Source organism: Podarcis raffonei, chromosome Z (assembly GCF_027172205.1).
Source record: "Podarcis raffonei isolate rPodRaf1 chromosome Z, rPodRaf1.pri, whole genome shotgun sequence".
Taxonomy (NCBI): domain Eukaryota; kingdom Metazoa; phylum Chordata; class Lepidosauria; order Squamata; family Lacertidae; genus Podarcis; species Podarcis raffonei.
The window spans coordinates 16,285,157-16,305,333 of NC_070621.1; the positions used below are offsets into that span (position 1 = coordinate 16,285,157).

A 20,177-nucleotide genomic window follows, 5' to 3' on the forward strand; every position below is an offset into this window, starting at 1 on the left:
TCAGTGCTAGGAACGTTTCCTTTACACAGGACCGTCGAGTTTTCCCCCAACACACACACACCAATCCGCCTGAAACGCTGGACAGCCTCTGCCTGCCAGTGCAGGCAACACTGAGTTCGACCCACGCCAGAGAACTCGGGAAGTTGTCTCGCGCGCCACGCTATGGCCCCTGGATGGGATACAGTTCGGGGCAGACCCCTGGAAAGGACCAGAAACGCCTCCCCGCGCCGGCCTCCCTTCCTCCCACACACCCCAGGAGGAGGCCCGAGGGGCTACCCTTCCCCACTTCTCCATATGCTGCCTCCTCCTGCTGCCAAGGCCGAGGCGCGCGGGGTGGCGAGGGGCCAGGCCGGGCCCTCCTCGCCGTCTGCCATGCGGCCTTCGCCCCCACCCACCCGCTCTTACCTGGCGGACGCGGTGCAGCGCGTCGACGAAGCCCTCGCTCTTCCCCGCCCCCGCGGGTGCCGCGCTCGGCCCCAGAGCCAGCTCCGCCATGACGCGCGCGCCGCCGCCGCCTCGGCCCAGGTCTCCTCCCGCCGCCGCCTCGGCCTCCTCCTTCCTCCTGGGCCTCCTCCTTCCTCCTGGGCCTCCCCCCGCCCGGCCGCTCCTGCCGGCCGCTCACTCACTCAGCCTCTCCTCCGTCCAGCGCCCGGGGGCTCAATCTCGCTTCGCCTTCCTCTCCCTCCCCCCCTTCTCCCTCTCCCTCTTTCTCTCTCCGCCTGGGGACCCGTACCCGGAAAGGGAAATCCCGCCCCTCGCTTCCGCTGGAGACAGGAAGTAGAAGGAGGGAGGGGCAGCCAGGGAGAGGAGAGACAGGCCGGGAAAGAGGCGCGGCGCTAGCCGAGTGAACCTCTGCTTCCGGGGGAGGCGGGTGGGAGGAGGGGGATCACGTGGCCAGGGGCGGGCTCCGCGTGGCTCCTCAGGAAAGGCCCAGATGGGAGGAGCCTAGGAGAGGAGGAGACGGGACGGGGAGGAGCCTTAAAGGGTAATACAATATGTACTGTGCATATTTGCGGTGATCAAAAGCACACCTGCTGCGGGTTTGTTTTTTAATCTAGTTTTAACGTTCACCACGTTTCTGTTTGCATGATTCAGGGCAACTGCAGGACTCAGGCCTGTTGCAGCGCTTTCAGTCACCTTTTGTATTTTGATGATGATGATGATGATTGCAACCTGCAGAACTCCAACTTTGGAGTCACATTTTATATTTGTATAATTTAAATAATAATGTTTATGCCAGGTGCAGGGCTCAGACTTGTTGCAACTTTTGATTTAACATTTTATATTCAGATAATTTAAACAACAACGAGAAGAACAATATTGTTGCGTGCTGCCCAAGTCACTCAGCTGCGCAAAATTCCAAGGGTTCCAGGTGCTTATGCCATGTTCAGTTTCCTTGGAAGCAGGAATGGTGAATACTAGTGTTTAAGGATATATGGGTTTATTTACACAAATTTACCGTGGTCTCCCAAGGTCCAACACTCTAGTCCAGGGGTCAGCAAACTTTTTCAGCAGGGGGCCAGTCCACTCTCCCCTCAGACCTTGTGGGGGGCTGGACTATATTGGGGGGGGAATGAACAAATTCTCTATGCCCCACAAATACAGTGGTACCTCGGTTTACATACACTTCAGGTTACAGACTCTGCTAACCCAGAAATATTACCTCGGGTTAAGAACTTTGCTTCAGGATGAGAACAGAAATTGTGCTCTGGCGGCGTGGCGGCAGCAGGAGGCCCCATTAGCTAAAGTGGTGGACCTCCGGAACAAATTAAGTATGTAACCCGAGGTACCACTGTAACCCAGAGTTGCATTTTAAATAAAAGGACACATTCTACTCATGTAAAAACACGCTGATTCCTGGATTGTCCACGGGCCGGATTTAGAAGGCGATTGGTCCGGATCCAGTCCCGGGCCTTAGTTTGCCTACCCATGCTCTAGCCACAAACATTCCTCCCCAATCAACCGAAAGAAATGGTGGGGGGCGGGGTCTGCCTGTATTTCAAAAGGTGGCAAGGTGACCCTCCTGCTCATTCCACTGAATGGAGTTCTGGGCCCCCCCCCCTTCGTGTGTGATGATTCACTTAGGTGCCTCACCCTGCCACTTTTCAATGGGGTTTTCCCTTCTAACAAACATATATAAATAACATCCTTGCCAGCCAGCTCCCCCTGCCACCCCCAACTAGGCCCATGGGTCTGAATACTGGGGCTGGAGATGCTCCCTCAGGATTACAGGGACAAAGTCATTTAGGGCTTTAAAGGTCAACACCAACCCTTTGAATTGTTCTCAGAAACGTACTGGAAACTTATCTAGGTTGGTGGCCATCATTGCGTCAGTCTTCCAACATTCATGGAGTTGCCCATTAGTTCAACGTTTTTTCCTACAGGTCTTTTCAGTGCTATTTTTCTAGAAAAAGAGATGCCAGCAGTCGCCATGAACTCCTTCCTTGTTCTCTTAGAATGGCAATGGCGTCAACCTGAGAGGTGCTGGAGTTAAGCTCCGGTGAGCTCTGCCTGAAAAAAAGCCCTGTGTCTTCCACAAAGCATGTCAGATAAATAGTGGAGGTTGGTGCCTATTTCAACTGCTAGGGTGGAAAACAGGGAGCCCAAACAGTAGGTGGAGCCAGAGCCAATGAGAGGGAGGAGCCAACTAATTCTAGTTTGGTCCACATCCTCCTTCCTAGTGAGCAACACTGAGACTAAGGAGGTGGAAGCCGATAGGCCGGTCCACCCCTGGATGAGATGTAAAAAAAGAAAGCAACTGGTTGGGAGCTGGCTTAGGGTAGACAGGTTGGCAGTGCAGTGCTCCATTCACCCCAATGGACCAGCCTCCACTGCAGATAACCAATCAGGCCACTCTGCTAAATTGCAGGGGGCCCCCCATCTCTATTTTTTACTATTACAATCAGGATTTGGGCCCTAAAGTTCTAACTACCCTCTGATGATTGCACTAAGGAGTAAGGGTTGCCATATATCCAGAACTCCCCTGACATAGCTCGTATTCGGCCCTTGTAAACAGTGTCCACATGGAAATCGCTTAAATGTCTGGAAAATTCCAGACCTATGGCAGCCCATGTCGGAAGTGTTGTTTTTGGCAAATTTCATTAAAAATAGCTCAAAAGCTCAACAACTTTGGGCAAAAAAAAAAGGGCTAAACAACTTTTGTGTCACTTTTTTGAAATATGGCAACCCTACGGGGGACGCGGGTGGTGCTGTGGGTAAAACCTCAGTGCCTAGGACTTGCCGATTGTATGGTTGGCGGTTCGAATCCCCGCGGCGGGTGAGCTCCCGTCGTTCGGTCCCAGCTCCTGCCCACCTAGCAGTTCGAAAACACTCTTAAGTGCAAGTAGATAAATAGGGACCACTTTATAGCGGGAAGGTAAATGGCGTTTCCGTGTGCTGCGCTGGTGCTGGCTCGCCAGCTTCAGCTTCGTCACACTGGCCACGTGACCCGGAAGTGTCTACGGACGGCGCCGGCTCACGGCCTCTAGAGCGAGATGAGCACGCAACCCTAGAGTCAGACACGACTGGCCCGTATGGGCAGGGGTACCTTTACCTTTACGATAGCTATGAGCACTCATTTGATGATAATTGGCATTGATAGCTCTGGGATTTGGTACTAATGGATCAACTAACATGCCAATGTTGTGCACACTAGAAAATTGAAGCCACAGACAAATTCTATGCAGTCTGGTTAAGTTTTATTTCTTATGCAAAGATGAATGAACATGGATAAAAACCACCAAGTTCATAGAGACTTTTCAAGGTCTCGTCAAAGACTTTGAACATATCTACACTATACATTTAAACTGTGCTCTTTTTCTAGAAAAAAATGGTGCTGGAACTCACCATGAATGCCTCCCTTGTTCTCTTAGATTGGCAATGTCACCTACCTGAGAGGTGCCAGAACTGAGTTCTGGCAAGTTCTGACTGAAAAAAGCCCTGGGTTTAAAGTAAGGTTACCAGATTTTTTTCAACGAATCCAGGGACATTTTTTTAACAAAAAAAGAGGATTTTTTAAAAAAGTTATTTTTTAAAAAATTAAGAAGTAATATCTTTTCTTTTGTGGTCTCCTCTGTCGCACAGCCTTCCTCTAGGCCCTGACCTGCTCTCTTGGAGCGCTAGCCACAGTGGAGGAGGCTCAGATCGGGCCTGGGCTTGGCCACATGTCCTTGCCCTCCTGGTGCTCTCCTACTTCTTGTCCTCAGTTGGTGCAGCAAGGTCGGGGCTCCCCTCCTTCCTCTTCCTCTCTCTTGCTTCTCCTCCTCTCCTCCTTCTCCCTGTGTCATCCCCGGAGCATTGCTGGGCTCTCACTCCCGGCTCATTTTGGGTCACAGGGCGGGGGTAGCTGTTCCCCCAGTTGACGCAGCAGGTGTCCCCAGATCCCCCTTGGCAGTGGCGGCGGCAGCAGCAGTCTCAGCAGCCCAGAGCCAGCCTGGTAGCACAGTTGGCTCTGGCTGGCTTCAGGAGCTGCTTGCTGCTCTGGCATCCACCATTTTGCCTCACCAGAAGTCCCTATATGATGTGTCTTGTGCCGTTGAACTAATCACGCAACATCCATTCCCTACTGATAAATCTACAACACTTAAAATATAAATCCAGGGACGTTAAATGAAATCCAAGGACATTCCAGGGATAGATTTTGTCCAGGGACAGATTTGTAAATCCGGGGACTGTCCCCGGGAAACGGGGACATCTGGTAACCATAGTTTAAAGCACATTTCATGAGCTTCCCCCACAAAATCTTGGGAACCACTTTACTCATTGCAGAGAAAAAATTCAAGTACTCTTAGCAAATTAAAGTTCTTAGGATTCTTTGGAGGGGAAGCAGTGTCCTTTAAATAGGCTTTAAATGTACAGATGTGCCCATGTTTTGATACATACTTTTTGTGGGAATTGATCACTGCGCATTCCCATTCATTTTGCTATATTGTTTGTTTTTTGTAAAATCAATAAAAATAGTTATAAAAATACATATTTATTACATGTGTTATATATGTTTGTAATAAATGTATATATTATATACATGTTCAAAAAGTTTATGTGGAGTGTATGGCGTGTTAGGGGAGGGGTAGAATCTCTGGTGGGGGACATGTCATATTCCTTCTGGGGTTGTCCCCCTTTGGCCCACCCTGCACTCAGCTCTCACCTGTAGCTCCTAGAAGCTGTCAGCATGGGACAGCGGTCACACCCCAGGAACGTCTTTGATTGGTTGGCTAAACTAGGGAAAGGTTTCCATCTAGAAGGAAAACTCTGATCCTCTGCTGCCTTATGGGATTCTTCAGGAGAAGTAAAGGCTATGGAGTAAACCCTACACAAATATGGAATGGAGTCCCTAAGACAGTTGAACCTCTAGAATGGCGCCTTGTGTGCCTCCTTCCGGTAACTCCTGCAGCCAAGCTGCTGCCAAGGGTGTTGCTGTGCTTTCCTTTGGGTCACAGCATCAAGGCTGAGAGGGGACCACTGTCTGGGCAGCCCAGGACCTCTGTACACACTTCCCAGGTTTGCACTCCTGGGAGCTCACTTCAGTGCTGCTAACACAGCTGTTTGACTTCAACCCAGAGGTGCACTTCGTTGTCTCTCGAGACAGATGGATGCCAATAAAATATGTTTATATATTTATTTTGATTTATTTATGACACATTTCTTATCCATAGCCTTATATATAGGGCTGAAATCATGGTGGCCATTTATCCATTGTCCCCCATAAAAGAAGTGCATCACCCCTGAAAGAGGAAAACAAATCTGCACTAAAAAATTATGCACTCATTTAGATCTATAGTTGCAAATTAGAAACAAATACTATAATGTAAAGATAAATACATTTCCCTGTAATGGGGAAGAATGTGACCAGGTGACCTGTCCAGGTGCTCGCTACTGATAAACGTATATTTCAAGGACTCTGATCTCTTTTCTTATGTTTAAGCTGAACTTGCACCAGGTGGCCTTCAAATGGAGAACACTTTGGAATAACAGACTGCCCTGTAAAAAGTCCTGGGTTATGGTCTTGAAGGCACATGAGACCAGCATCTTGCTGAAGTTAAGCAGGTCTGGGTCTGATCAAAATCTGAATAGAAGACTATCTGGGAACTACACATACATCACCTTGAGTTCCATGATTGAAGAAAAAGGGTATGTCTCTCTTTACTATTGTTATGTATTGGGTTTAACCCATTTTATGTTACAAGGCGTGTTCTAACCAATCACAGAAGCGTTGGTAGACAAATGTTCTAATGGCAAGTAAGTGCATGCTCTTTCAACTGTCAACTGTCAATGGTCAGTTTATGCTTGGTATTATTATCGTGTTGTCCAGTCAGTTTGGTTCTTGTGTTCCTATGAGTGAGCTGTTGTCACTAACAAATGTTGAATAAACTTAGTTGAGGAACTTATACTGCCTTGGGCTTCTGACTTTTTCCGAACATTTAACATTGGCAACAAGGATGGGGTGTTGATGAGCTCCCACCGGCTGCCAGAGGCCCAAGACCGCACCGCAGCACCACCGCCTGCTGCCTCGCAGTAAGCGCGACCTCACCACCACGTTGGACTCGGCAAATAGTCCCGGAAACGAGACCACGCCTGCCACTTCTTCGCAACCACCCACAATCACACAAGTGACTGCTCCAGGTCTGAGGATAGCTACCAGTCATAGTCAGCCGCCACCGGACTTCAATATGAGCCAACCTGCAGAATGGCCGCAGTGGCTCTGCCAAATAAGGAGCTGCGTCCGACTACAAGGCTTCACTAGGGAGGCAGACAAGGTGGATGTGCTACTGATGGTGCTGGGAAGTTCTGCCATCACTCTACTGGAAGGTCTGGTGGCACCCAGGGACATAGAGGCATGCACCTTCGATGAGCTGACACAGGCTATGACAAGACACCTCGCGCCTCAGCCAACTAAGAACCACCACCACTATGACTTTGTACATACAGCAACAAGCGCAAGAGTCAGCGAGTGAATATATCATAGCGCTCCGGGTGATTGCGATGTATAGTCAATTCGCTAACATCGAGGAACGACTTCTTGAAAGGTTCATCAGTGGCATGCGAGACAGCCGTCTCCTCAGCAAGCTGCTGGCAAAAGACGACATCACGATGATGGAAGCAATGAATATGGCCACAGACTTTGGGAAGGATAGCGCCCATGAGGCGGCCTGCAGCCTACGTACCGAAAGGAGAACTCACTGCATCCAGCAAGACTGGTCGTCTTCCGTAGGTCCCCACAATGAGGATGTCCACTGAGCTTTGGACCGATCCAACTGACACCACCGCTCCCAAGCTACGAGTGCATCATTGAACCAGCGTTCATCTGACACACCTCGAGGGACCTGCATCAGCTGCAGAGAAAACCACGAGCGTCGGACATGCAGGTTTTGGGACGCCACATGTCGCCGTTGTGGGAAGACTGGGCACATTGGTCGAGTCTGCCGCTCCAAGACCTCCGCAGCATGACCCAAGCAATGTGTCCATGAGGCCTACATAGAGGAGGAGTTACAGTCCACCTCTCCAGCCAGGGTACTTCAACTTCCGTCTCTGGGGTCCAATAAGCTTAGGGTACAACTCAAGATAGAGGGAACCCCGTGCACTATAGAGTTGGATACCGGCTCATCCTATTCCATAATATCTGCTAAGACTCTGAAAGAGCTTTGCGCTAACGGCAGTCCTCCTCTCCGGCCCCCATAGTGCTGCAGGATTTCCACAGAAAAAGAATTGAGCTAAAGGGGGTGGGCACCTTCAAGGTCCAGTTTAAGAAGTACACAAAGAATTTGCACCTCATCATAACTGAAGGCCCATTCACTAGCCTTCTAAGCCTAGCATGGTTCGGGCTATTAGGCTTAGTTATTTCAGGGTTTAATCAGATTTCCCCAGGGGCAGATTTCGAATCAATCTGCCAGGAGTTTCGAGCAGTCTTCAATGGAACCCTGGGCCTGTACAACGGACCCCAGATTTCCCGACTGCTCAACTGCACTGTACAACCCATTCAGGTCAAGGCCCGTAGAGTCCCGTTTGCGCTTAAACCCAACATTGCTGCCGCAACCACGAAAGATAGGCTGTTGTCCCGCGTCTCGGACTAGGTGGGGAGGGGGTGACCTGGGAAGCCAGGTCCAGAATTTTCATGCTACACAGCCCACAAAGACAAGCTGTCTACTCACCGAGGATGCGTGTTATGGGGTAGCCGTGTCATAGTCCCCCCCCCCCCCGTTAAGGAAAAAAGTCTTAGAAGGGCTGCATGTGTCTCACCTGGGGATCGCCTGGATAAAGGCATTGGTCCATAGCTATGTATGGTGGCCAGGCATAGATGCAGAGATAGAGGGCTGGATGAAACGTTGCGAGCCCTGCCAGGTCTCCTGGCTGGATCCACCCAAGGCACCAATAGTTCTGGGAGTCGACACAGTCCCCATGGTCTCAGGTGCACGTGGATTTCGTGGGGCCTTTTCAGGGCCAACACTTCCTAATAGTGGTCAATTCTCAGTCCAGGTGGCTCGAGGTGGTGCTGACCTCAACCATGTCCCCTAGAGTGACTATAAATGCGCTCAGGAAGCTATTTGCGACACACGGCTTGCCAGAAACACTGGTGAGTGATAATGGGACTGCTTTTACTTCGGCGGAATTTAAAGAATTTGTAACCAAGAATGGAATCCGCCACATTCGTTCTGCTCCTTTTCACCCAGCCACTAACGGTCAAGCTGAATGCATGGTCCATACTACCAAAGATGCACTTAGGCACATAGTGCATAGAGACTGGACTCTCCAGTTAGTGGAGTTCTTATTGGCCCAACATATCACCCCAAGTGCAGTGACTGGCCGGAGCCCAGCGGAGTTGCTTATGGGGAGCCCGACTGGGCTCTTGAGCAATGACCATCCACTGTGGTGTGGGGGGCTCGAAGAGGGTTCTCCCCGGGGGACACTGTGTACGTCCAAAACTATGGGCCCAGACACAGTTGGGTTCCTGGTATCATTGCCCTCTGTACAGGTCCGGTTTCCTACGATGTAGGGTTGGAGGAGGGACTGGTTTGGAAGAGACACCTTGACCAGATCAGAGCCAGGGCACGGAACTTCGAGTGGAAAACAGAGGACAGAGAAATGGGTACTTCAGGAGATTCTGTGCCCAGGCCAGGGTGGGAACCAGACGGGTTGCCAGTGACTGAGTTATCCCAGCAGGGCGACTTCAGGCCGGAATCCTCGGTGGATCCATCAGCAGTGACCCCTTCCGAGCCGGCCTTGCTGACCGCCCCACTCAGACTGCGGGTACCAGAGGAACCTCGTGGGTCACCCACCTCCTGGGTACTGGAGGAACCTCCTGGGTCACCCACTCGAGCACAGGAACCCTGACAGTCACAGCGGGAGCGGAAAAGGCCGGCACACCTTGATGACTATGTTTGTTCCTTTTGTTAGGAAGTTGGGGGGGAGGAATGTTATGTATTGGGTTCAACACATTTTATGTTACAAGGCGCGTTCTAATCAATCGTAGAAGCGTTGGTAGACGAACGTTCTAATGGTAAGTAAGCGCATTCTCTTTCAACTGTCAACTGTCAACATGCTTGGAATTATTATTGTGTTGTCCAGTCAGTTTGGCTCTTGTGTTCCTATGAGTGAGCTGTTGTCACTGACAAATGTTGAATAAACTTAGTTGAGGTACTTATACAGTGATACCTCAGGTTAAGAACTTAATTCGTTCTGGAGGTCTGTTCTTAACCTAAAACTGTTCTTAACCTGAAGCACCACTTTAGCTAATGGGGCCTCCTGCTGCCACTGCACCACCGCCGCACGATTTCTGTTCTCATCCTGAAGCAAGGTTCTTAACCCGAGGTAATATTTCTGGGTTAGCGGAGTCTGAAACCTGAAGCGTATGTAACCTGAAGTGTATGTAACCCGAGGTACCACTGTACTGCCTTGGGCTTCTGCCTTTTTCTGAACATTTAACAACTATATTTTCTCTAGTCCATCACCGTGCTGTTTTCATTGGCTTCTCCTATGGGACTAAAGGCAGAGCGGGTGGGAGCAGGAGGAAAAGGAGGGGACTCTGGTTTGTAGAAAATAACTTGAAGAGAGGTTAAGGAAAGGCCTTGCTGCAGAGAAGAAGGGTCTCTCTGGCCCACGGACCAGATTTAGGTGATTGGGCCAGATCTGGCCCCTGGGCCTTAGTTTGCCTACCCATGTCCTAGATTCAATGTAGTAATTTAGAACAGGTATTTCATTAACTAGTAAACACCCAAATATGTACAACATACGTAACAACACAGCTCATACCCTCCAACCACCCCAGTTTTTGTGGGACATCCGGGATTCACAGAAGCGTTCCCAGCTTCTGTTTGGATCCGGGAATGTCCCACTTTCCCCCTCCATAACCGCCACTGCCGAGCTCAGGAGGAGGATGAGCTGGCAGAGCCTCTCCATGGCCACCGCTGCCAGCCTCCTCCCTTTGGCAGCTCATAGTGGCTGCTGGAGAGTGGGCAGAACAGAGGCGTAGCTAGGGGGCAGGGGGTACACTGGGCACCAATCACCCAGGGGGCAGCACTTACCATGGGGCTTGCAGTGTGCCCAAGCTACGCATCTCTTCTGGGAATGACGCAGTGGCTGGGGCACCTGCAGGCTCCGCGCTACCCAAAACAGCAGTGTGGGGCTTGCGTCCACCCGCCACATCCCCCTCAGCCGCCCTACAGCTGAGGGAGAGGAGGTCGGCTGCTTTTTTGAGCAGTGTGGGGCTGGCCTGACTCAATAGAAGGCAAATTCCTGTGTTCCATACCAGGCCTCAATTAAAAAACATTCCCTTTTTGCTGGCCCTGAAGTCTGAGTGGAGTGAGTTTGTACAGACCTAAAACATAATTCTTAGTACCTTCACTGAACAGTAGGCCTCAGGATTTTTTGCAGGGGGAAGCCATGACAGTTAAGCTGTATATCTGTAGTGTAGATAATATGTGCTACTAGCTGCAACCAGACACCTTCAAGTTACCTTTGTTGTTTTGTGAGGTAAATGTGATGTCAAAAAGAGAGCTACAGCTGTTGGCAACACATGTTGAGATATATAGAGGGGCAAATGTGCACCAGGCAGGAAACTTGAAGCAGGAACCATAGCCGCTTTCCATGTCACCTTCCCCAAGAAACTCTGTTGTAAGGCAAGTGTGCCGTAAAATTACGTCAAGATCAGGAAGGAAAATGATCTGGCATTTGGGCACTCTTGACAACCCCAGGGCCTGTGGTGTTTTTGAAATGGATCAGCTAGGCAGCTGACAGCTTAAAGCTGACAGAAAGATTGACGGCGTTTTTGTGAGGAAAGAAAAACAGCGGCAAAATGAAGCTCGGGTGGGGGGGGGGAGCTGAGGGAATCAGACAGCATCAAATGGTAATTGAAAGAGGAGGAAATTACAGTCCTTAAACACTCCCCAGAAACAAATTTTTGATGTAAATCTTTTTTCTCTCATTCATATATATATATATATATATATATATATATATATATATATATATGACAAGAAAAGAAATCTTGATTCAACAACACTCTTCTCCTTACAAGAGCTTCCGCATACAGACACACACACCCCTTTCTCAACACACACACACACACACACACAAGCATTCAGGAGAATCAAAATTAGTTGTGACAGCTGAAATTCTGTACTCATCTAAGGACATTTTGACAGGGTACTTAAAAAAAATACACATAAGAAGAAAAGAGGAAAGTGGTTCGGCGTAGCGCTAGGGGGTGAGGGGGATTCAAAGTGATACAAGACACATAATTCGAACCTCCTTGGATTGCAAAGCTCCTTTTACCTAAGGGGCCTGCTGCCTTATTTTTATCCAAATGGCTCAATTACCTCAAAGCCCCACAGAGAAAATTATGGATGCTGGCCTTTATTTTCTCTCACTCTTCCTTCCTTCATTTCTCTCTCTCTCCCTCTCTCTCTCTCATCTCAACAACTGTAGATATTTTGTTTTCTTTACATTCTCTTTTGTTTTGGGGTGTTTGGTTCCCCCCCCCCTCTCCATCCCCTCATGGTTATCAGGGAGGGGGGTGTGCGCACGCACACACACCTTAAATGTGTTCTCATATAAAGGTTTAAGAAATTTCAAGAAATTACGAAAATTTGGAGGCGAGTGGTAGGGGGGGACCAATGAGTTGTGGAAATAAAATGAAATAAATAATGTGAAGGCCAATTTTTCTCAGGTAAATATTCCCACTGCGCCTTCTCCCCCCCATCCCCTCTCTCAAATTCACTCACTCTTTTTGCACAGTCACCCCACCTCTCATTTTCATTTTCCCCACCTCTCTTTTCACTGCCCCCCTTTCCCCACCACTCCATTTTCTCTTCTTTCGTACACCTCTTAAAGCTGCCGTAATAGTAGCCTGTTTGGCACTTCACTCAGCCTCAATGAGAAAATATCCCCTCTCCCCATCGACGGCTTCGTTATTTCCAAACCCTGCAATAGCTCCTTTGCAAAAGGGCCACGGGGAGTAGCCATTTTTCGGCATTTTCCTTTGCCTCATGTTTGTCATCCTTCGAATTACCACTCCGGGGGGTTCTGCTCGGACCAACACTGGGCCTCGCTATTCACGCCTCTCCTGCTCCTTGAGATCATGCAGGGAGAAATTAGTTATTTATTTTGAGCACCCGCTGCAACTCGTTTTATCTTCAGAAGTGTTTGTTTTGATTACTGGCAGGGGAGGGGAGCAAAAAGAACGAGGCTCAGCAGGGAACAGCTTTGGAAACGCTGAGCCGTGGCGGCCTCACGGCCCCTCCACACCCAGCAGGGAGTGCTAGAGAGAAGTGTGCAGTGGATATGTAGTGTGTGTTTGTATATATAACAGACAGACAGACAGATATGGTTGCATATGGGGGTGACGAATGTTAGCAGAATGAGTGCAATGAAGCAGACGGAGTCCAGAGAAAGAGAAAAGTGATATTACTTCACTGATGTAAAAAGGAGGATAGCTGCAGTAGTTTTTCACAAGGGGAGTCATTCCATTCAGGGCCAGCCCACCCATGAGGCCAGGTGAGACAACTGCCTCAGGCAGCAGGATCTACCAGAACGGCAGATCCCAATGTCAGTCTTCCTTCCCCAGTTGTTCCTGATGTAGATCTTTCCTCACCTTATCCCCTGGTAGGAAGTGGTGGGACCATTTCGGGTTCCACCTCAGGTGCCCAAATGTCTTGGGCTGGTCCTGGTTGCAGTTTTTGTGTCCACTTTGTCCTCACATCCAAACTTAGCAGGTGGTAAGTGCAAGGAATAGGGCTGGGCCATAGGCAGGAACACCTGAATCCATACCTAGGAGGTACCAAGGTATTCTGAGCAACTTGGACAGATTAAAACCAGGAGCCTGAAATCTGGCAAGCACAACATTTATCTCTGCTTATCTGCCAGAGGCAACAGGAAGGACACAGTCTTGCTGTATATACCAAGCCTGGATGATTCCAGAGGACTTTGTACCATCTGCTAAGTCAGTGCTAAGGAAACTGGCCCTCCAGATGTGGATGGACTCCAATTTCCATTAGCTTCAGCCAGCATAGCTGATGATCAGGGATGCTGGCAGTTGTAGTACAAAAACTTTGGAGGTCCACAGGTTCCCCATCCCTGGTTCAGAGCAGGAGGAGGAGACAGAGACAGGTGGTAATAGCATCTATATTTAAGTTATTCTAAGAGACCAGAAGATAGATAGATTTTCAGACAGTTGGCATATATTCTGAATGGCCTCTCCGAATGGAGAGTTCTAATGAAGCAGCCTTCTCATTTACAATCAGGCCTGGGGACTTCAGGATTTTTTTTACTTCTGACACTGACAGATGGACACTCCAACTGCAAACCTATAATACTTTGATTTTTCTTGGTGTTCAATGTGTTTAACTCCTCCTTCCCTGAAAATGCAGGAAGCCCCTTGGAGTCAGAGAGTTATAAAGAGCGTAGTAAAGGGTCAAGACCAAGAGATGAAATGCAGCTACTTCCTCCCTAGAGATGAAACTGGTACCAATATCTATTAACACACACTCTCTCTTTAAATCCATTTGAGATTTGAGACAATGAGTGTTGTGGGTTGATTTGTTAAAATGCCACATTCTGCTTTGTTATTTTAACTGATCTCTATAGGTTCTGTATCAGGACAGCAGTAATTATTTTAAAGGGCGAGTGGAGAACCTCAGGTCTGGGGCCCCAAAACAACCCTCCAGGGCTTGCTATCTGGCCCTTGAAATTCTCCCCAGGCCACACCCTTCATCACCCTTCCTTTGCACCCTCCTCAATCGTTTTTCTCTACTGGGATATGTCCTTGAACTGTATCTTGCTTATTTTGACAGAGGATGGGAAGAGGTGTATGTGTTTAGAAACATCTAACTTGTTAAGGGGGACGCGGGTGGTGCTGTGGGTAAAACCTCAGCGCCTAGGACTTGCCGATCAGTAGGTCAGCGGTTCGAATCCCCGCGGCGGGGTGAGCTCCCATCGTTCGGTCCCAGCTCCTGCCCACCTAGCAGTTCGAAAGCACCCTTAAGTGCAAGTAGATAAATAGGTACCGCTTTATAGTGGGAAGGTAAACGGCGTTTCCGTGTGCGGCGCTGGTGCTGGCTCGCCAGCTGCAGCTTCGTCACGCTGGCCACGTGACCCGGAAGTGTCTTCGGACGGCGCCGGCTCCCGGCCTCTTGAGCGAGATGAGCGCACAACCCTAGAGTCGGACACGACTGGCCCATACAGGCAGGGGTAGCTTTACCTTTACCTTTACCTAACTTGTTAAGGGATGTAATTAAAAAAATCAAAGCAGTTTGCAGCAATAAAACATAAAACTGCACAATAGGCCTAGCAAAATAGAAAAGTTTTCAGCAGGTGTTTAAAAGCTGATACAGAAGACACACACTGAATCCTACTGGCAGAGTATTCTGCAGGACTGGGCTGATGACCTGAAAGGCTCAGTTTCTTGTTAAATGAATGACCAACTACCTTCCTGCAGATGATCTCAGTGATTTCACTGGGATAGAAAGGTTTAGGCGTTAGCCACCATCAATCTGTTAGCCACCATCCATCCTCCACCCACCTCCAGACACTCACACAGGACAATCACTGCCTCCACTGGTTCCAATTTAAAAGAAAGGTAGAGCTGGGTATCACCCGCATACTGGTTAACACCCATCCCCAACTCCCTGATGATCTCTCCCAGCAGCTTCATATAGATGTTGAAAAGCATGGGGGAGAGGACAGAGCTCCGAGGTACCCCACAGGTGAGAGCCCAGGGCTCTGAACACTCATCCTCCAGCATTACTTTCTAGACATAGCCCAGGAGTAAGGAGCAGAACTACTGCATAACAATGCCCCTTGCTCCCAACTCCTCTAGAAGCTCCAGAAGGATACCATGATCAATGGTATCAAAAGCTGCTGCTAGATCTAGCAGAAAGTTGTAAGTTCAACCTGATTGGCAGAAGGTACCAGTTTTACAAGTTGCCTTCATCGGTGGGAGAGATTATGTCTCACTGGTCAGTTGCTGCCCACCTTTAGCTGGACAGTATCCAGTAAATAAAGTGTTGACCTGTCATAGTCCACTTGCTTCAGTGGGTGCTTTATCACTAAACAAGTGTACTGAACTGCTTCAGGCAAAAAAAGAAAGAAAGAAACTGTCTTGTGCCTATCTAGCTAGAATGTCAGAACCATGTGTTCTGGCTTGTCCACCGACCTATTGCAGGTCAATGATTCATGGAAGATGGCCATCATTGACCATGAACTGAGAATGCTCATCATTGATGTTGCCACTCTACAGGAGACCAGACTCACTTCAAATGGCTGCCTCAGAGAGATATACTACACCTTTTTCTGGCAAGGAGAGCATCCAGAAGAACCACGTATTCACGGTGTATGCTTCACAATGAAGAACTCCCTTCTGTCTGTGATAAAGGGCTCAGAACATTTGTTTCCCCTCCACTTCTCAATTGCCTTCATTTTGGTTAACATCTTGAGCATCCAAGACAGACGGATGTCAACAAGGACCAAAACTCAGGCATCCTATGAAATTTGCACTTCTCTGAATTTTGCAGTGTGGTTTTCCTGCCAAATAATGTGTTTTTAAAAATGTATATACTGGGCAAAGTGCCCATAAAAATTAATCCCCCCTGCCATGAAAATAACATGAAAATGCTTTATTTCAGGGCAAAATGGCTTTGGAAAAATGTGTCTATTAGGGGAAATTGCAGTTTGTAAACCACTTAAAAGTTCTGTCGACAATCAAGCGTTATATGCATTATATACATTTTTTAAAAATTAAAATACACCAATGAAATAGAAGGATTTGTAGGTTGGCAGAAATTTGCATTGAAAATGTTGAACAATATTATTTCTTATCTACTTATCTGTTGTATTTATAACCCACCTTTTTCTCATAAGGAGCTCAGGGTGGCATACATAGCTCTCCTCTTCCTCATTTAACCCCATGAGGCAGGTTAGGTTGAGAGGCATTGAATGGCCCAAGCAAGCTACATGGGCTAGTGGTGATTTGAACCCTAGTCTGACACTCTAACCACTTCATGTGGACCTTTCGTAAAAAGAAAAAGAAAATGCAAGTTGATGTAGAAATGCTGAAAACCAAATTTAAAATTGGAAAAATGAGAAATGAAATTGAAAACTTCACCTCAGTGTGCCATTGCTTAGAATTGCTAGAGGGGAGAGTGCAGGGTCTGCTTGTGAGACTTCTATTAGGCCATTCAGCTGGTCATTGTGCAAACAGTATGCTGGGCTAGTCGGGCCCCCTTTGGCCTGATCTCGCACATTCTTGTGTTCTTAACAAGTTTTTATTTAAAAAAAGCTTGCTTCACAATCACATTCCACAAATCATAGAATCATAGAATCATAGAGTTGGAAGAGACCACAAGGGCCAACGAGTCCAACCCCCTGCCAAGCAGGAAACACCATCAGAGCACTCCTGACATATAGTTGTCAAGCCTCTGCTTAAAGACCTCCAAAGAAGGAGACTCCACCACACTCCTTGGCAGCAAATTCCACTGTCGAACAGCTCTTACTGTCAGGAAGTTCTTCCTAATGTTTAGGTGGAATCTTCAGAAAACAAGTCGACACATGATATGTCTCACTCACATCTTGTTAACATATTGTTGAAATTTAAACGGGTCTGAATTTTCCATTCCAGCTCTCGTTCAGAACCCTCCCTGTCAGAGCCCATTGCATTGGGGTTTGAGCCTCCTGCAATCAAAGATAAAAAGCTCTGCCTCTACTGTAGGCTGACACAGGCCTCTATAGGGCAAAACCAGCTGCTTTGACATTACTGAGGCTTTCTACTCAGAGAGGGAGAGGGAGAGCAAGAGGCCTCTCTGCCTTGCCATACTGCTTTTGCCTCAGGGCTTAAGCTAGGCGTGTCCATCATGATTTCTGCAAAGCTATCTTTGTAAAAGTTAATGTCATGAGTCTCTGCTCCCCTGTTTCCTTATCCTAGGCCATCTGCTGCATTATTAAAACTCCCCCCCCCCCCGCAACCTTAGAGAGCTCAACTCACCACACAGGATTTACTGCCACACCTTAAAAACCATGTTATTAGTGCTATGTAGCTTAGGGGTCAACATGTCACAGTAGACCTTCATTGATTTGGTTTATTATTTTCTTTTTTCTTTTTTAAAGAAACCCTTTCCCCACGGCTAAAGCACTTTGCCTCTCAGAGTGGTCTCAGGCTTCACGGGCCTCTTTCCCCTACCTTCCATCGACTGACCTGAGCTTCTCTGAGGGGATGGAGGCGAGAGGGAGGGAAACCTCAATCCAACGCTGAAGGCCATCAAGTGTTTCTGAAAACATGGCTGGCGGGGTAAAAAACCAGCTGGGTGGTTGAACTCTTGACCCTTGAGGAAAGATGTAACGTGTCTCCCTAGTTTATTTTAATCAATACCTCTATAAAATAAAGCCGCATGAGGCTGGCTTTTGAGGGCTCTCTCTGAAATCCCAGGACACCTTCTGCTTGTTTGCAAAATCAGAAACTGCCATTTCTGGCTTTTGGTTTAGTGTTGAGCGGAATGGCAGATGGCCCACATGGCCTTGGGGTGGGGAAAGGTCAGCGGACCTTGTAAGAATCTTCCAGCAGTCCTCAGATGAGATCTTCACAACCTTCCTCAGTGGGGAAAACAGAAGCTCGCTGTTAAAATGGTCGCTTGGGACTAGGAAGGACTCCATAATCAGGACCCCATCCACAAGAGCTTGTATAGGCTACCAAGTCAGGTACAAGGTTCTTGTATTAACAGGTACAAGCCCCTTAACAACTTGGTTCCAGGATACCTCAGGGACCACCTGACCCCTTTTGTCCCTGCCCAACCCCTGAGGACTTCTGGGGAGCCACTGTTAGTGGCCCCCTGTGACACAGATGGCTTTGTTTTCCCTCCACTGTTGGAAGCAGCAAACCTCTAAATACCATTTTCTGGGAATCACAAGTGGGGAGGAGTAGTGCTGTTGCAATTAATTCCAGTTTGCAGGCTTCCCATTGAAGCATCTAATCGGCTACTGTGAGAACCAAATATTGGGCTAGAAAGACCACTGGCCTGATCCAGCAGTGTTCTTCTTATGTTCTACCTCTATTGTTGGGGATAATTTTTACCTCTGAATACCAGTTGCTGGGATTAGCAAATGGGGAGGAGAGTGCTGTTGCACTCAGGTCCTTCATGCAGTCTTCCCAGAGGCAGCAGGATGCTCAGATAGATGGGTCTTTTGCCTGATCGAGCAGCCAGGCTCTTCTTTATGTTCTGCCTCCATCGTAGGAGACAGTAATGCTTCTGAATACCAGTTGCTAAGAATTGCAAGTGGGGAGAATGCCGTTCCACTCATGTCCTACTTTTAAGCTTCCTGTTGGGCATCTGGTTGCCACTGTGAGAACAGGATGCTAGTCTAGATGGGTCACTGGCCTGATCAAGCAGGGCCCTTCTTCTATTCTTATGGAGACAAGACAGATATAGATATTAATAGTGGGCTGAATGAAGCAGCTGCCTGAAGCAACAAGCCCTGAGAAGTGTGTGTGTGGTGTGGCAGAAATACGCTGTAGTTGTAGGCTGTGTGCACCACACTGCCAGGCCTGTGCCCTCTAAGCCAACCTACTGCCCTCAGGTGTGGAAGAGAGCAGTGTTATAACAACACTCAGTCAGCATACCCTCCAACATTTCAGCCATGAAAATAGGGATGTCCCTTTCCATAGTGATAACTTTACTATTTATACCCCACACATCTTACTGGGTTGCCCCAGCCACTCTGAGCTGCTTCCAACATATATAAAAGCACAATAAAATATTAAACATTTTAAAAAACTTCCCTATGCAGTGGTACCTTGTTTCTCGAACTTAATCTGTTCCGGGAGTCCGTTCGATTCCCAAAATCATTTGAAAACCAATGTTCCAATTGGCTGCAGGAGCTTCCTGAACTCAAGTGGAAGCTGTGTCGGACGTTCGGCTTCCAAAAAACGTTCGCAAACTGCAACACTTACTTCCGGGTTTGTGGCATTCGGGAGCCAATTTGTTTGACAACTAAGCCATTTGAGAATGAAGGTACGTACCACTGTACAGGAGATGGATAACTCCATACCCTCCAACATTTCTCCATGAAAATAGGGATGTCCTAAGGAAAACTGGGACAGTTCAGGATCAAATAAGAAACTGAGATGGCTTCTATAAATCAGGGAAGTCCCTGGAAAATAAGAACACTTGCAGGGTTTGAGCCAGTACCAGTCCTGTCAGCTCCTGTAACTGAAATGGCAGCCATCTTGTTTTTCACCTCAGGCAGCAAAATTTATTCACCTGGCCATGACAGGAGGAAGTGAGGAGGAAAGGAGACATCTCGGTAGCCGTTAACCATCGCTTAACAAAAGTGGAAATTCATATGTCATTGGTGTGTTAAGCAGGGGGGGAGGGGCCCCTCATACCTCTCTGTCACAATTCATGGGGTGGTTTAGTACTCTCAGAATGGGAGATTGATATCCCATGATGCATAAGTGCCTGTAATATATGTCAGAATGTGTGCATGGGGCATATGTGTGTGAGTGGGAGAAAAACTGAAAATATATGGGGGGGGCGGATTGTGGAAACAGTCTCTAGTTGCTCCCTAGATAATGGAATAGGGATACAGGGAATTATGAAATGACCTCACTTCCCATTTTGCCAACCACACCAGCTGGGGTTTCTCACATTGTCCAATCTGATGGGAGACTCTTCAAAGTTTGAGTGAATTTTCAAGACAAG

The 20,177-nt window shown here is 48.1% G+C and overlaps 1 protein-coding gene and 2 long non-coding RNA genes across 9 annotated transcripts in view; 2 read left to right on the forward strand and 1 right to left on the reverse strand.

The window, feature by feature from the left end:
• The window catches only part of FUBP3 (far upstream element binding protein 3), a 63,481-nt gene extending 62,625 nt beyond the window's left edge, over nt 1–856 (reverse strand). For 2 of the 4 annotated variants that reach the window (XM_053374449.1, XM_053374448.1), the window contains exon 1: nt 406–524. In XM_053374449.1, the coding sequence (XP_053230424.1) occupies nt 406–495 (90 nt within the window). In that variant the 5' untranslated portion in view covers nt 496–524. Of the gene's footprint in view, nt 1–405; nt 525–626 lie in introns of those variants that run through there. The other 2 variants (XM_053374453.1, XM_053374451.1) reach the window with 2 other exon arrangements.
• A 43-nt stretch (nt 857–899) lies between these two features.
• LOC128406777 (uncharacterized) overlaps nt 900–20,177 on the forward strand; it is a 34,316-nt gene continuing 15,038 nt past the window's right edge. For 3 of the 4 annotated variants that reach the window (XR_008328621.1, XR_008328622.1, XR_008328623.1), the window contains exons 1-3: nt 900–1,040; nt 3,873–3,950; nt 5,924–6,129. This is a non-coding gene — a long non-coding RNA (uncharacterized LOC128406777). Of the gene's footprint in view, nt 1,041–3,823; nt 3,951–5,923; nt 6,130–20,177 lie in introns of all 4 variants that reach the window. The other variant, XR_008328624.1, reaches the window with a different exon arrangement.
• LOC128406779 (uncharacterized) lies at nt 10,691–16,248 on the forward strand. Its single transcript, XR_008328626.1, has 2 exons — nt 10,691–11,637; nt 15,728–16,248. It is a non-coding gene; the product is annotated as an uncharacterized LOC128406779 (long non-coding RNA).